Source organism: Dendrobium catenatum, unplaced genomic scaffold, assembly GCF_001605985.2.
Source record: "Dendrobium catenatum unplaced genomic scaffold, ASM160598v2 fragScaff_scaffold_1446, whole genome shotgun sequence".
NCBI classification, from domain to species: Eukaryota; Viridiplantae; Streptophyta; class Magnoliopsida; order Asparagales; family Orchidaceae; genus Dendrobium; species Dendrobium catenatum.
Window position 1 is genome coordinate 1,024,563 of NW_021319908.1, and position 18,820 is coordinate 1,043,382.

An 18,820-nucleotide genomic window follows, 5' to 3' on the forward strand; every position below is an offset into this window, starting at 1 on the left:
TATTTATAATATTTGGCAACAGCTTATGTTGTCTCAGTAGTTCTAGCACAATCTTCAAGTGATATGCATAATGTTTATTATCCTTGGAATATATTAATATGTCATCAATAAACACAATAACAAATTGATCCAGATAAGGTCTGAAAATTATATTCATCATATCCATGAATATTGTCGGGGCATTGGTTAACCCAAATGACATAACCAACAAATTCGTAGTGCCCATATCTAGTTCCAAAAGCAGTTTTCTCTACATCACATTCCTTCACCCTAATTTGGTGATATCCGGATCTCAAATCAATTCTGGAGAAAATAGCAGCACCTGCCAACTTATCAAATAAATTATTAATTCTGGGAAGAGGATATTTTTTTTGTCACCTTATTTAATTCTCTGTAATCTATACAGAGTCTCATAGAACCATCTTTCTTTTTAACAAATAACAATTGTGCACTCCAAGGAGATGGAACTGGGTCTGATAAAAGCCAACTGACTTTTCAACTCTTGTAATTCCTTAGTTGCCATTTTATAAGATGATTTCACAATGGGATTTGTTTCAGATTGAAGATTTGATAAAATTCCACTTATCTTTCTGGAGGTAAATCCTTCCATTCCTCAGAGAATACATCAACAAATTCATTCACTATAGGAATGAAATTTAGATCATCACTTTTCTCTTTAGTTGCTTCTAACTTTACTAAGAAAATCATGTCACCCACTCTTAGACTTTTTATGCACTTGCTAGAAGCAAGTAATGAGGAAACAATTCCCCTTTCACACTGGAAATAAAATATATCTTCTCCAGGAAAATCAAACCTAACCATTTTCTTCCAACATTCTATGGTGGCAAAATATCTGACCAACTAATTCATTCCAAAAATTACTTCAAACTCCACTAATTGTAGTACTATCAATTTTACTTGAAACTTTCTGCAGTTATCATAAAATTGACTGAACATATAGGACTGACATTTAAATGATCACCCACAGGTGATCTAGCACTCACTCCAGGAGTAAAATTAATAAGCTTTACATGTAATTGCACACGAAACATCTCATATATAAATGAATGCTACGCACCAGAATCAAAAAGTGCTATAACAGGTAAATCTAAGATATTTAACGTACATGTATCCACCTCAGGAGAGTCCTAGGCCTCTTGAGAAGTCAAGGCAAATACTCAAGCGGTTGCTGATCTGACTATTTCACCTGAAGTTTCTCCTTTTCTTTAAAGCAGGTTAATGCATCTGTGGTCTGGCACCTCTGTACTGGTTTGTCCTCTAACTGCCTCTAAATTCTATGCCTCCTTGAACATTCTTTGGACAACTTCTCTTGATATGACATGATTCTCCACACATATAATATTTTCCTGAATTTATCAGGCATCTTCCTGGATGAGACTTTCCACAAGTTGCACAAATTGGTATCACAGGAAACCTTATAGACTGCTGCTGTGGATTCTGATAATTTTTTTTTTGTCTTTTTGATGATCTATTCCTATGGTCACGTTTTTTCTTTCTATTATTATTATCCCATTTCTGCTCACCACTTCTATGTCATTCTCCAACAATCAGGCACTTTCAATTAGTTCAGAAATTTTTTTTTATGCGAAGAGGTTTTAAAGGTTGTCTCAATGGATTCCTCAAATCTTTCAGAAATCTATAACACTTTTCCTCTGGAGTACTGATAAGCTGTGGAGCATATATTGACTTGGCTATAAATTCTGTTTCTTACTGTATAACATTCTTTGTTCCTTGCTTAAGATTTACAAAACTTTTCTGCATTGTCTGCCTTTGCTGATAGAGGAACATACCACTCTCTGAAGACTTGCTCAAATTCTTCCTACATAATTTATTCCTCTAATCTACCTCTAAATTTCTCCAATTATTATCCCCTCCACCTTTTTGCTTCACCTTCTAGCATAAAGATTGCTAGGAATACATGTCGATTCTTAGGATATCTCATTCCATTTAAAACTTTCTCTATCCTGATAATTCAATCTTCTGCATTTCTTGCATCAACTTCTCCTTTAAATAATGGAGGTTTTAAACTATGGAAAAGCTTTAGATTCTTATCCACATCTGCACTAGCATGATCACCTGCCTCAACATTTATACGACTACCAGGAATGGTAGGAGTGATCGGTGTAACTACAGGTGGAACCACTGGTACTGCAGATCCCGCCGTAGATTGCATCTTTTCCATTATCTGCATCAACATACTCATAATTTGTATTTGCACTAAGTTCCCTGACATTACATTAACTGCATCCGATAATACTAGTGTAGAATCTATACTGAATGCACTGTCTCCTACTAGTGCAACATTTTCTGGATCATCAGAGATCCTAACAGGCTGTGATGACTGACCCTCTATCCCTTTAAGTATTCTATCAGCCATTATATATGCAATGTGCTACATCAAGAGTTATGCCTTTATAATCATGTATTCCTAGTTAGAGGTTTTCATATGCTTACTTACAAGCCCATAATAAAGTTACATATAATTCAAATGGAGTTAGACTTATCTCTAACTTAGGAATACTACACTGTCCTAGGCTCTGTAATCATTCAATCAGATCCAAATCTTATTCTCTTAGTCAATTTACTTTTCTTATGCTTTCGTAATTGAATCCTCAGAACCTTAAACATTTGCTCTGATACCACTTTTGTAACACCCCACAGTACCCCTAAATAGTACCATTGAGTGTAACATGTGTCACATAAACATTTATCATTTCAAAAATATTTACTACTACTTTTGAAATCATTTAATAATTTAAATACTCTAAATATAAACTTACAGAGCCCCTACAACAACCAACTAATACAAGACTGAAATATTTCATACTTCAAAAAGTAGACTTTAAACATAGAATAAACATTAACCTAAAATGTAAATACTTGGAGAATAGTCTTCTTCCACCTTTTCCTTTCCCTTCACTGTTACAACAGCCAGTAATAAACTACTGGTGAGCTATGAGACTCAGTAAATTATATGCAAAATTAATAACAATAAAAATGCATTGATAAAATGAAATACAATGTTGACTTAATAATTGAATCATCTTATCATTATTTGTAAAACATCATAAACATCATATTGAGCATCATCATTTATGTCATTTAAGATAGATACTGAATATTTAATCTTCTAAAAGATTTGGCTATACATTAACATATTCAATGGAGCCCAGGTAAACCTAGTATTATCACCATTGAATTTCATAGAGGTCCCTTTTGCCTCTTTAGAGGTCCCTTTTGCCCCACCTGCTATGCAGGTATCCATTTCCGTGGGGTTCCTTTTGTCCCACCTGCTATGCATGTATCCATTTCCGTAGGGTCCCTTTTGCCCCATCTACAATTCAGGTTTCATATTGGGTCCCTTTTGCCCACCTGATAATGTAGATATTATAACATAAAATAGTCAATCTTTATTAAATAAATATTCAATAACTCTCATATTCATACTTCATAACATATTTCCATGGTTAATGCTTGATTCATTGAATCCTCATTTAGATCTCACCTATGAATCAAACTACAATTTCATCCGGCAAGTCTAAGTAATCACATAAACATCTTGGTTACCCTTTTCTAATAAATTCATTAAAATCTGAAGAGTTCACTTACCTGCAGTTATTTTCCTTCCTTTATTGTTACAATAGAATTTCCCTTTCAATGCAATGTTTAAAAATCCAGAATTCCACTGATCTAAAGTCACTGTTTAAAACAAGAGACTTGCGATCCTTGCTACAGGAACTCTCTCCGCCTATTGCTACAGGAAAAACTGCGAATTCCTTCACCATTCTATGGCTTCCTCTACAGTCCCGGAATATCAACCGAATTCTGCTACATGGAAACAGCACTCTGCCGCTAACTCTTACAGAATTTTCCTCCGGTGCTAGTATATGGAATTTCTGAATAGATGCCAGGACAAATGGGTGGACCCCACACTATAACTGCTCTTTCTCCTTATCCATTTGCTGTTTACGGAACTCCAAACAGAGAAAATATATGAAAGAGGGCCCACACACTCCTATAATTGTTTTCATTCTAACATTCCCATACGGTGCAAGCAAGTCTTCATAGCAACTAGTATCATAAAGTTAATTTAATATATTATTAATCAATAACTAACTATTAATGAAAAAAATAATAAAATTGATATTTAATTATCTAGATTTTGGATATTACAAATTAGGTAAGTCAAAATCTCGAGGTTGACCATCGTAGCCCCTAATTAATAAAACAAGGCAAATGTATCTTTCTACAAACAAATAGCTGCACCAGTTACCGAGGACCACAAAAGTAAAGATTAAATAGCTTCTGACCTACTGTTCCTTTTACTTACTAGCTCAGTTGCACCGAACACCTTATGTTAGCTAGAATTTCACTCAGGAAGGAAGGTGGTTCAAACAAGAAAGATTTAACAAGAGGAATCAGAGATGACTATAGGCAATGACATTTCATCTTCTTACTTTTTTCTTTCATTTGTTGAGATTGAAATCAACATTCCTTTGAGAAACAACCAACCAGCAAATGTTTAGCCTAGGTGATTCGCTGCATCCCTCTCCCGAATGGATCTTCTCATGCAGCTTTTTAATTATGAAGGGCGCAACGAAGTCAATTTTCATCCATAGAGTAAAAGCAAGGTGAAGAATACTGAACCATGAGCTTTTAGGAGTGTCGACCCTCTAATAAGTAGTATGTAGTAGTAAATCGAGCAAATCAACTCAAGGGCTTCTGTTGGCTCATGATGTATCGGTTTTAGAAACCTTAATACAGGTAAAGTACATTAATTCACCAAGATCTTTCATGGCGAAGTATGTACCTAGTCGTTGACGAAAAGAAAAGCGCTAGAGTTTTCCAAATCTTTATTTTCCTTTTCCTCTCAAGGCACGCAAAGATCAAGATCTAGGTCAATTAATCCAGCATGAAAGTTCCAGCACGCTAGGCATGCTAGCTAGCATGCTTTCAAGCTCTTTTATTTACCAAGGAAAACATAAAATTCTCTTAATGAATCTAGTGGTTAAATATGCTCTATTGTCTAGTGGGTAACTTCGCTACCTTGGCCAAGTCAACTGCCTAGTTTCCTAGACCCCCTCCTATCTTGATATTGAGGCAAGCCTGATACCCTTGATTGTGTTACTGATTATGTTGCCCAAGAACAAGAAAATTGTTCGTAGCTAGAATTGCATGATCGACCTTTAGGACAATAGGGACGGTGCCTCATAGTTCCTCGAGTGCTAACCGCAAGAGAGGAATGTCATAAACTAGGGCGCTATTTCCCACTAACCACTCGCTTGATGGCCGATCTGGCTCCGTATTTCAAGTTCGTTATCCTAACCGTCTCCTCTGCTCTATCGGGAGTCTGGCCCCTTATTCTATTTTATATACTGCCTTGCTCCTAGGCTCCGTTCTGCTCCAACCTTTCTCTTCCACCGAATTGCAGTACACAATAAATAGCCTTGACGCAGTCGGTCGCCAAGCCCACCTCTCTCACGGTTGCGCGCCTTTACTCAACAGAACCAGCATAGCTCGTCGACGAGCTCGCTAGTGAGGCTTATACTGATAATGCCCTTGGTTGGGTATGAAATTTGTTCGCGCTTTTCCTCCTGGCAAGAAAGAACTCCAGGAAATCCCTTAGTGAGTATGATCCCATTCTTTTGCATGGTGGAGCGTGGAAGTCTCGTATTTTTTGTTTAGTTGTTGGTGAATAATATTTTTTCTATTTTCCCTTTTTTTGGAGCAGATATCAATCTTCCTTTAGCTGTGAATTCTCGTAGGGGTTTTAGTTGCAAATTATCGATGAGTTTATTGGGGACTTCGCTCAATAAAAGCTTTATTGATAGATTGTGATATGTACACTCAATCTCCGCTAATGGCTCGTAGCCATACTTCAACTTTTCGTATGGGCTATTGGAAGCTTATAAGTCTAGTTCAAAAATTGAACAGAATTCATGGAGCTTGGCCCCCCCACACCTCAACCGGGGAATCACTTGAGATAGAATCAGCCAAAACCTTAGATTCCACTGGGCCTACAAAGGGATTTCTTTTAGGTATCGTGTAGGAGCTAACTAAAGGAATAAGCCAAAGACACCTTTAGATAGGGCCTGGGGTATGGCCTTCCCTTCGTGAAATATGAGTAGGAGCGAAACATTAGCTTAGCGGCGAAAGATTAACCCGATGGAGCTAGACCTAAATGGACTCCTCTCATTGGTTTGGTTGGTTTATCATGGTTATCCTTTGACTGTTTGATCTCCAATCACTGGTTGGGAATAGGGAGAACTCGATTCCCATACCTCTCTCTAGTCTCTCAGCTCACTTGCTGGAAGGCTGGCATGGAAGTTGTATCTTCTCTCCCGGCTAGAACTGAGATTGGACTCATTCCCCCCGCAAGAAACTCCCTTTTTCCACACTCCTTTGATTGGATCCTTACACTGGCTTGGGAATGACTCATATATAACTCAATGGAAGGAAGGAAGTAGGGGATTCAATTGACTTAATGAAAAGTCGGAAATGTGACCTTATGTCGTTGAAGACTAACAACATTTTCTACCACATGTATGCTCGTTACGCTTTCCTCTCCTTCCCTTTTCGGGGAAAGTATCCATTAAGTGTGATCTCATAAGGGGCGCATAGGCCAGTAGAAAGGTTCACCATCTTCACGGTATTTCACTTTCAGGTAAAGGCCCATATTTCAGTATAACAGAAGCTATGGTAAATGCTTCAGAAACTGGCAGAAACGTTGTTACAATTGAGAAGCAGGAGGACTTCATTGAGCCATCATATTGGCCGTGGATACTCGTCAATAACAGGAGGAGTAGAAGATCCAATCAGATCCACAAGGTGGTGAAGCATAAAGTTGTTAAGCCAAAAACAGCTAAGTTTGTTAAGAAGAAGATTGCTCCTTTGTCTACCACACAGGAAGTTGGGAATTTGCTAGGTAAAGACAGCAGAAAAGTAGTCCAGATCCCGAAGACTCCATGTATAACTGACGTTGAAGCTGATCAAATGGAAGAAGGAGAATATATACCCGAAATAGTTGTGAATAAAGAGTTAGAACCAAACTTTGTTCGTATGGATCCAGAAGAACAATCAGGGAATATTGCTAATTGCTATGATCGCGAATTAGGTGAGGCCATACCTGATTCAAAATGTTTCTCAAATCCATCCAATAAGTTTGATGTTTTGAGTATGGTTGATGAAGATATATGGGAAGTTGGTAATTTTGAATCAGTAGTGATACTGTGGTTAGCAACATCCAGTCGGTTGTAACTGTGAAAAGAATGGTTAATGGCTGTGATTTGAATCAAAACAGAGATTCAATTGGAGGAGCTAAAGCTACAGATGGTATATCCGGTGGGGGGAGTCTAACAAAATTAAGTTAGCGAAAGAACTGAAGTTCCTTGGACCAATTAAAAATGCTCCTAGGGGGAAAAACATCGATGGAATGGGAAGTAAAAGAAAGGGAGGGGCCTCATCCCCTAGAATCAAATTATGAATTCCATAGCCTTTTGGAATTGTAGAGGAGCTAAGAAGGAGGCTTCTCTTTATCTCAAGGAGTTTGTTAGAGATCATGGAATTCTTTTTTGAGTTAGTGTTTCAATGACATTAAATAAGTAGAATTATTGCTAAGAATACTAAGGGGTTGTTTGGCAAAAGGATTTAACATGATTAGGCTGGATTTAAGCAAAATCTTGCTAAATGAGATTTGAGTGCATGCTAAATCTCACGTCGGAATAAATCCTCCATCTCCCCCTTTAGACCATAAAGGGCTTTTTGGTATCGCATCTACAACTGGATTTAAGCGGGATTTATGCTAAGTCCTGCCAAACGATTTTTGTGTGCGCCTTAAATCCCGATGATCGGTAAATCCCGGATGTAAGGATTTACGACATAAATATGGGATTTACTAAATCCCTCGGTTCAGTGGATTTAGTATTATTTATAGATAACAGAAGTGTTACCCGCGACGCTTGTGTCGTGAAGCTTTGCGTTCACCCTTATTTGCCAAAACGAATGGAGACATCGCTCCAGCCTACCGCCTCATCCTCTCTAAGTCATCTTCCTCTCTGGTGTGCTGGTATGTCTTTGTTCGCACTCGCAAACTGGTTGCTCTCGACGCACAAGTAACTTTTTTCTACTTTGGATAGCCTGCGTACGCATCATATGCCTGTTTTCTTCCTTTTTTTCTGTAATGAATCCCGTATGGTGTAGATAGAAGATTGATTTTTGTGCGAATTTTTTCACTTTTATGTTCTGTACGTATGGGTTTGTTATCTTAATTTTTGGCTTTTTAATTATACATTGCTCGATTTATACATTTCATTCTTAAATAATGTGACTATTATAATATTGCTCGGTTAATGTGTTTAGAGAAATTGACCAGTAGAGTTGCTCGACTAAGCAAATAATCATGCTTATGTCGTCGTAGGTCTTAGATTGGTAAGTTAATTATTTTCATAATAACTCATGTCTTATTGTCTAATGTAATTTGTAAATATCATCATGCTACTCAAGTTGAAATACAAAATTGTTATCATAATCGTGAGGTATTTACTTTGTAGAATGTAATTACTTTGGTGTTCTTTAATCAATAGTTTGTATATGTAAGCTATGGATGGGAGGGATATGTTGCGGACATGCGTGTGCTTAGATGGGCGGTGGGACAAGGATAGTTCAAAGTATCCCGCAGTAGATATTTCTTGGGTGATTCAGGTTATGCCAATGCTGATAAATTGATTACACCATTTCGAGGATATTGATGTCATGTAGGCGATTATTGTGGATGTACATCTAGGCGATACATTGTGGAGCAAGAGTTATTCAATCACTTACAAGCACAACAATGCAATATGACAGTGAACTTTTCAAATTTAGAAAGATTGTTTTCAGGCTATGAAGCACATGCGATAGTTTCTACTGGGTGTTCAAGCAAATATAGTCATAGCATCTGCCATTCTGCACAACTTCATTGGTTGATACCACAAATATGATCTCTACTTCAATATGTCACAAACGAAAATGCTTAATAATACTTGAGATGGCAAAGTTGATATTTTTTATGAGGATCCCAATTTACATGTGATAATCGGAGAAAGAATTTAGAGTAAAGCTATAAGGCATAATATCACCATTAATTTATGGAATGCTCGGGTAAGAGTTTGATTTGCGTTGTATACTTCTAACTACATTATATTTTATAATAATTTGTTCATTTCTTTATTTCAGATTGCAAGTTAAAGAAATTGATCGCAATGACAAAATTTATCTCCACATGTTACAACATATATGAAGACAGGTGGAAAATTGAAGCTTGCTCTTATTTAATAGTTCAACCATCTTTTGGTCAATATTAGTTTGCCATTTACTCTTTACTGAATTTTCGATAATATTGTTTGAACTCAAGTTGATTTTATTATGTTTCATGTAATGATCTTGAATTTATAATAATCTGCTTCAAATTTAAATCCTAACTGCCATAAATATTGTAATATGTTACCAAACAGTTTATCAGGATTTAACATGATTTATCATTTGGTATACCAATCAATATCCTTGGGATTTACTAAATCCGAATCTAAAGGATTTACTAAGTTCTACTAAAGTTAAATCCCACTTGTTGCCAAATAACCCCTAAAATCCAAGATAAGTAAAATTTGAAATTTAGCGGATTTATGGGATTTTGTTAAATAAGTGCATGAAAGAGAGAAAGATGGTTACCTTCACAGAGAGCGAGCTTCCATCGTTGCTTTTGATCAAAATGTCAGTAAGGGAACTATGTTAAAGGAGTGAAGTCAAACAACAATGAAAAAGCCGAATAAGCGGCTCGTGCAAAACTCTACCTCATGCGAAGCAACAAAATTTTACATTAATGATGAAATGCAGAAAATGAAAAGCAAACCCTAGACACCTAACAATTTTCTTAACTTAAGATGTCCGAATTTACTAAATTTGAATTTACATGATTTAGTAAATCATTCTAAAGTTAAATCCTACTTGTTGCTAAACATGCCCCAAGTCTATTTGATAAATATCTAAGGCATATTGTGGGAAATAATTTGACCAACAAATATTGAAATAGATTGCTAGAACTATTTTCGAATGACTTGCATCGATTATGGAATTGAATGAGAGTGGTATAAAATCTATGTAGTAACAATCATCATAACTAAGCCCTTTCAAATTTTTATAAAAACTTGATTAAATACTATTTATCTTTTATGAATTTTTTTACTTGTTTTAATTTTATTAAATTAAAGAGCAAAATGCAGAATTTTTCTATATTGTAAGAGTATGTGTGCATGTGTATACTTTGCACAAGTGTATGAACTTTATGTGAATCTAGGATAAAAATGATTTTAGATAGTAATATAAAATTAACTTCATCTTGCATGAGTGACTGTACTTGTGTGCATGTGTATATAAATCATTTGCGTTTGTTTGGGTATGAATTATATTATATAATATTTTATTTATGGTAAACAATATACTCAATACCTAAAAAAATAATTTTCGTTATTTTTTATGCTTCATAGATATAAAACCCATTAAAATTATTTTTGCTCGATGTTTAAATAAATCATTTTCTTAGCTGATGTGCAGGTGTATGTTTTGCACGAGTATGTGAACTATATGTGCATTTAGGATAAGAATTATCATAAGAGATTAATATGTAATTAACTCTATCTTATTTTTTTTAGTACAAATAAACTATTTGATAAAAGATCATTATAACAAAGCCTTTTAGAATATTTGTAAAATCTTGAATAATTACTATTAATCTTTTATGAAGTCAATTACTTAGACAAAATATTATTTTTTAATTCTCATAGCATTAAGAGTGAAATATAAAATTAATTATATTTTATATTAGTGTTTTTTTTTTTTTTGTGCATGTATATGCTTTGTTTGAATATGTGAATTTTACATGCATTTATGATAATAATAATTGTAGGAAGTAGTATAAAATTCATTCAAAAAAATAATATCGTAATTAAGCCTTTATAATATTTATAAAATCTTGAATAAATATTATTACTTTTTTATGAAATTCATTACTTAGTAACACAAATTTTTTATTATTTAAGTTTTTTTAAAAATCAAGAGCAAAGCATAAAATTATTTTATTTTGTATGAGTTTGTATTCTTGTGAATAATTCATTAATATGTTTTGTTTGCTTTGCATGAGTGTGTAAATTTTATGTGTATTTATAATAAGAGTAATTGTAGGAGACTAGTATAAAATCAATGTGATAAAATATTATAATAAGATAACCCTTTGGAATATTCATAAAAGTTAAACAAAAACTATTATTAATTTTTTATGAAGTTCATTACTTAGATGAATTGTATTTTTTAAAAATGTCATAAAATTTAAGAGCAAAATATAAAATTTTTCTATTTTGTACTAGTGTATGGTTGTATGCATTTGTATGTTTTGCATGGGTGTTTGAACTTTATGTGCATTTAGGCTAAAATTAATTCTAGAAGGGTATTATAAATTAACTCCATCTTGCACGGGTGCATGTGCTTTTGTGTGTGTGTACATTTATATGTAAATTGTATGTACTTTCTTGAGTTTAAATAACATTATATATATTTTTATTTATTGAAAAAATCATCATTCAATGATATCATTAAAAAATAATTGAAGTTTTTTTCTTAGCTTCATAAATATAAACACATTAAAATTATTTATGTTTGGTGTTTAAATAATCAGTTGTCTTATGATATATGCATTTGTATGCTTTACATGAGTTTGTGAACTTTATGTGCATTTAGAAAAAGCAATTATACTATTATAAAATTCACGTGATAAAAGATTACCTTGACATAACCCTCTATCCTATTCATAAAACTAGAATAAATAGTATTAATATTTAATGAAATATATTGCTTTGTAAGATAAATTTTTATTTTTAATATGTCATATAATTTAAGAATAAAATAATAAATTTCTCTATTTTGCATGATTGTTTGTGCTTGTTTGTATTTGTATATTTTGCATGACTGTGTGAACTTTATATGTACTTAGGATAAGAATAATTAAATGAGAGTAGTATAAATTAATTTTATTTTGAACGAAAATTGTTGTGTATATATGTGAATTGTATTTACTATTTTGTTTGTTATTGCATTTTGTAATTTTTATTAATCCCTTAAGATACACTCATTGAATATCTGAATACTGATATCGACACTACTACGAACACTGTACTGATATTGTGACCGTCACTAATATTGTTTACAATCATTAACCCTATTTAACTTTATTGATCATGATATTAATGTTGTTACTAGCATTACTACTTTTAATTGTTACTGATATTATGACTGATATTATAATAGATTGATATGTGATGAGGTATAGAATGATAAATTGATACAAATAATCAATATAAATATTTATGTATATATTTCCTTAGATGATTTATAGAATATTATTCTTTTTTATCTTGCATTGATTTTAGTTGTAAGATTTCAGTTTCTTGCTGAGCTATTTGCTCATTACGTGATTTTATAAGTTGTAAGGAAAGGGTAAGGATCCTATGATTTGAGATTCCAAACTTGTCAAAAATGTAATCATATTTTTTTTTGTCAATATTCATTAATAAGCTCTAGTTAAATTGTTAAAATGGAAGAAAAATGTAATTCTTCAAATATAGATCATGGAGTGTGACAATAATAGTGCTAATTAAGTATGATGAACACACCAATTAAGCTTGATTAAATGATAAATACATTTCTATAGGTGTTTTTGATATATTTGTGCATGTGTGTTTGAAGTGCGCATGTTTGTTTAAATGTGTAAACTCTTTATTTTTGTGCTTGTTTGTGAATTGTGTGAACTCTCTGTGTTCATGTGTTGTATTAATGTTTGGTTATTGTGATTCATGTCCTTTTGCGTGTGTTGTTTTCTTGCATGTGTTTATACTCTTTGTATGTGAGAACTATATGAAATCTTATGCATGGCTAGTGCATATTTTGTATGAATTTGGGTGCTTAAATTATTATGTGTGAATTTTATGTACTCTAATTATGTATGCGGGTTAGTGTTCGGTTGATAATGATAAGGGTAATCATATGGGTGCTTGTGTTTGGTGGGTTTGTGAATCTTATACACGTTTGTTTGTGTTTGAATTACATGCTTGTGCATATGCTATGTGTTCAGATATATATGTGAGTCCATCGCCATGCCAACCCCTCTTCACTGTCAGAGCATGGTACCATAGGACAAAAATGGGAGAATTTATAACATATAATGTTAGTATTATACATGATTAGAGATATTTTAGTGTTTATAATGTGGATGTATGTTCGTGTGATCTTTAAACGTATGTGAATATTTGTGAACTATGCATGGTTATTTAAGTGTGTTGTATGTATGTCTGTTTGAACCCTTGTATGTGCGATCTATATGAGCTCTATCTTGGCGTGCAAGGTTTTGTGTGGATGCTAGCAAGTGTGAGTGCAGGCCTATGTGTGCTTGTGAGTGGTGTGCGCATGTGTGAACTATTTGCAGGAGGGTAACTCTCTTGAATGCTTATTTTATATGTTTATGCGTATCATAAGTAAATGTTTTATATGTATTAATTGTGTATTTGTGTGTGAACGATGTGTGCTCATACTTGTGATGTCTTAATGCAAAAATGATATATATAAATTGACATTGTTATTTAAGTATGATTTAATAAATGATTGAGCTTGATTAATGGATAATTTCAATTTGTTAGGTATAATTGATGAATGAATGTATGGTGTGTCTATGTGGAATGTGCATATGTTTTTGAATTGTGTGTGCATATTAAAGGTTTGGGAATTGCTTGAACTATTTATATATGTGTGGTATATGTACATGTGTTTTGAGTGATCAAGATCAGTGTGTATATTGGTTTCATATGTTTTAAAATACTTATATATTCTTATTATGTGAACTCTCGCTTTATGAATGCGGGTTTGTGCTTGGTTAGTGTGACACCTCAAAATCTAAAGTGAACAAATTTTATTTTTTTTCCAAATCATTAGCAACAATTATTCATTTATTTACAATCTTTTTAATAGCATTTGAGAGTTGTCTGAACTTTCTGTATGTATGTACTCATGTGCATGTTTGTGTGATTTATGCCCTTGTGCATATTTTGTATGAATTTGGGTGTTTAAATAGTTATATGTGTGAACTATGTGAACTCTATTTATGCATGTGATCATACACGTTTGTTTGTGGTTGAATTATATGCTTGTGCATATGCCATGTGTTCAGATATATATGTGAGTCCATCGCCATGCCAACCCCTCTTCACTGCCAAAGCTTGCTACCATAGGGCAAAAATGGGAAAATTTATAACGTACAATGTTAGTATTATACATGATTAGAGATATTTTAGTGTTTACATTGTGGATGTATGTACGTGTGATCTTTAAATGCATGTGAATATTTATGAACTATGCATGATTTTTTAAGTGTGTTGTATGTATGTCTATTTCAACCATTGTATGTGTGATCTATATGAACTCTATCTTGACATGCAAGTTTTTGTATGGATGATAGCAAGTGTGAGTTCATACCTATGTGTGCTTGTGCGTGGTGTGCGCATGTGTGAACTGTTTGCATGAGGGTAACTTTTTTGAATGCTTATTTTGTATGTTTATGCATATCATAAGTAAATGTTTTATATGTTTTAATTATGTATTTGTGTGTGAATGATGTGAGCTTATGCTTGTGATGTCTTAATGCAAAAATAACAAGTATAAATTGACAATGTTATTTAAGTATGATTTAATAAATGATTGAGCTTGATTAATGGATAATTTCAATTTGTTAGGTGTAATTGATGTATGAATGTATGGTGTGTGTATGTGGAATGTGCATATATTTTGGAATTGTGTGTGCATATTAAAGGTTTGGGAATTGCTTGAACTATTTATATATGTGCGGTATATGTACGTGTGTTTTGAGTGATCAAGATCAGTGTGTATTGGTTTCATATGTTTTTAAATACTTATATACTCTTATTATGTGAACTCTGGCTTTATGCATGCAGGTTTGTACTTGGTTAGTGTGACACCCCAAAATCTCGAATTTCATTTTTTTTCCAAATCATTAGCAACCAATATTCATTCATTTACAATCTTTTTAATAGCATGTGTGAGTTGTCTGAACTTTTTGTGTGTATGGTGAACTCATGTGCATATTTGTGTGATTTATACCCTTGTGCATATTTTGTATGAATTTGGGTATTTAAATAGTTATATGTGTGAACTACGTGAACTCTATTTATGCATGTGGGTTAATATTCAGTTGGTAAGTATAAGGGTAATCACATGGGTACTTGCGTTTGGTGGGTGTGTGAATGTCATACGTTTTTTTGTGTTTGAATTGCATGTTTGTGCATATGTCGTATTTAGATATATATGTGAGTCCATCACCACACCAACCTCTCTTCACTGCCAAAGCGTGCTACCCTAGGGTTAAAATAGGTGAATTTATAATGTACAATGTTAGTATTATACATGATTAGAGATATTTTTGTGTTTATAATGTGCATGTATGTACGTGTTATCTTTAAATACTTGTGAATATGTGTGAACTATGCCTGGTTATTTAAGTTTGTTGTATGTATGTTTGTTTGAACACTTGTATGTGCGATCTATATGAACTCTATCATTGCATGCAGATTTTTGTATGGCTTCTAGAAAGTATGAGTGCATGCCTATGAGTGTGTATGAGTGGTGTGCGCATGTGTGAACTTTTTGCATTAGGGTAACTCTCTTAAATGCTTATTTTGTATGTTTATGCATATCATAAGTAAATGCTTTATATGTATTTATTGTATATTTGTGTGTGAATGATGTGTGCTCATGCTTTTAATGTCTTAATCCAAAAATAATAAGTATAAATTGATATTGTTATTTAAGTATGATTTACTAAATGATTGAGCTTGATTAATGGATGAATTCAATTTGTTAGATATAATTGACGTATGAATGTATGTTGTGTCTATGTGTAATGTGCATGTGTTTTTGAATTGTCTGTGCTTATTAAAGGTGTGGGAATTCCTTGAACAATTTATATATGTGCGGTATATGTGCGTGTGTTTTGAGTGATCAAGGTCAGCGTGTGTATTGGTTGCATATGTTTTTAAATACTTATCTATTCTTATTATGTGAACTGTCGCTTTAAGCATGCGGGTTTGTGCTTGGTTAGTGTGACACCTCAAAATCTAAAGTGCAATAATTTCATTTTTTTTCCAATTCATTAGCAACAAAATTCATTCATTTACAATCTCTGTAATAGCATGTGTGAGTTGTCTGAACTTTCTATGTGTATGGAGTACTCATGTGCTTGTTTGTGTGAGTTATGCCCTTGTGCATATTTTGCATGAATTTGGGTGTTTAAATAGTTATATGTGTGAATAATGTGAACTCTATTTATGCATGTGGGTTAATGTTCGGTTGGTAAGCATAAGGATAATCACATGGATGCTTGCGTTTGGTGGGTGTGTGAATGTCATACACGTTTGTTTGTGTTTGAATTGCATGCTTGTACATATGTCATGTTTAAATATATATGTGAGTCCATCGCCACGCCAACCCTTCTTACTGCCAAAGCGTGCTATCCTAGGGTTAAATGCAATGTTTACAATGTGAATGTATGTACGTGTGATCTTTAAATGCATGTGAATTTGTAAACTATGCATGGTTATTTAAGTGTGTTGTATGTATGTGTGTTTGAACACTTGTATGTGCGATCTATATAAACTCTATCTTGGTGTGTAGGTTTTTATATAGCTTCTAGCAAGTGTGAGTGCATAACTATGTGTGCTTGTGAGTGGTGTGCGCATGTGTAAACTGTTTGCATGAGGGTAACTCTCTTGAATGCTTATTTTGTATGTTTATGTATATCATAAGTAAATGTTTTATATGTATTAATTGTGTATTTGTGTGTGAACGATTTTTGCTCATGTTTGTGATGTTTTAATCCAAAAATAATAAGTATAAATTGACATTGTTATTTAAATATGGTTTTTTAAATGATTGAGCTTGATTAATGGATGAATTCAATTTGTTAGGTATAATTGATGTATTAATTTATGGTGTGTCTATATGGAATGTGCATGTGTTTTAGAATTGTGTGTGCTTATTAAAGGTGTGGGAATTGCTTGAACTATTTATGTATGTGCGATCTATGTATGTGTGTGTTTTGAGTGATGAAGGTCAGCGTGTGTATTGGTTGCATATGTTTTTTAAATACATATATATTCTTATTATGTGAACTCTTACTTTATGCATGCGGGTTTGCGCTTGGTTAGTGTGACACCCCAAAATCTAAAGTGAACGAATTTAATTTTTTTTCCAATTCATTAGCAACAAATATTCATTTATTTACAATCTTTGTAGTAGCATGTGTGAGTTGCCTGAACTTTCTGTGTATGGTGTACTCATTTGCTTGTTTGTGTGATTTATGCCCTTGTGTATATTTTGCATGAATTTGGGTGTTTAAATAGTTATATGTGTGAACTATATGAACTCTATTTATGCACGTGGGTTAATGTTCGGTTGGTAAGCATAAGGGTAATCACATGGGTGCTTGTATTTGGTGGGTGTGTGAATGACATGCTTGTGAATATGTCGTGTTTTGATATATATGTGAGTCCATCGCCACGCCAACGCCTCTTCATGGCCAAAGCGTGCTACCCTAGGGTAAAAATGGGAGAATTTATAACATACAATGTTAGTATTATACATGTTTTAATATATTTTAGTGTTTACATTGTGCATGTATGTATATGTGATCTTTAAATGCATGTGAATGTGTGAACTATGCATGGTTATTTAAGTGTGTTTTATGTATGTCTGTTTGAACCATTGTATGTGCGATCTATATGAACTCTATCTTGGCGTGCAAGTTTTTGTGTGGATGCTAGCAAGTGTGAGTGCAGGCCTATGTGTGCTTGTGAGTGGTGTGCGCATGTGTGAGCTATTTGCATGAGGGTAACTCTCTTGAATGCTTATTTAATATGTTTTTATATATGTGAACTCTCGCTTTATGTATGTGGGTTTGTGCTTGGTTAGTGTGATAACCCAAAATCTAAAGTGAAAGAATTTTTTTTTTCAATTCATTAACAACAAATATTTATTCTTTTACAATCTTTGTAATAGCATGTATTTTTATGTAGACAAATTAATTAAATTTTTTGGAATCATTATAAGTCCAAATCGCAAATCTTCTTTGCCATAACATAGATATTGTAGTGCTTCAATTATATTAATTTTTTTGTTATTTTTATGCATTAGTTCGAATTCTTAAAAAATTGACACCCGTCGATACTAGTGGGGGTTTTAGAACCATCATGTGTCTATCTCACAATGGATTATACCAAAATTTTTAAAAATGATATGCTATTTTATGAATTTTTTTGTAATTTTAAGATTTCTATGTTTGAAGATATAAATTGATTTATATGATCTTTGTATTTAAAACTAAAAAAATTATATAGTTATATAATATTATATTATTATTTTAATCTAAACATCCCATTTGATTTCCTATCTATTAAAAGCCTTTATTTTCCTATTCCTATGGCTAATAGAGAACAAGAAATTAAAAATAAAGAGAGGAGAAGGAAAAATAAAGCTTAAGTTTGGAACCATAAATTGATTTTTGTTAGTTTGTCCAGTTGTGAAATTTACTCGTCTCGTTTTAAAAAATAAGTACCCTTTTTTATTTCAATGATTTAGTGTATTTTATGTTTTATGCATTTTTATTTGGTTAAAACTCTATAAAGTTAGTTTTGGGAGCCTTCCGGCGTCCCCT

At 33.1% G+C, this 18,820-nt stretch overlaps 1 protein-coding gene across 4 annotated transcripts in view; it reads left to right on the plus strand.

Moving 5' to 3' along the window:
• Positions 1–9,532, plus strand: part of LOC110092452 — a 61,697-nt gene extending 52,165 nt beyond the window's left edge. Inside the window, exon 7 of one of the 4 annotated variants that reach the window (XR_003702757.1) lies at positions 9,235–9,532. Coding sequence is in view for 2 of the 4 variants with exons in the window: in XM_028700056.1 (XP_028555889.1) it covers positions 9,235–9,298 (64 nt within the window). In the remaining 2 variants the exon portion in view is untranslated. The remainder of the gene's footprint in view (positions 1–9,234) is intronic. The other 3 variants (XM_028700056.1, XM_028700054.1, XM_028700055.1) reach the window with 3 other exon arrangements.
• Positions 9,533–18,820: the final 9,288 nt, after the last annotated feature.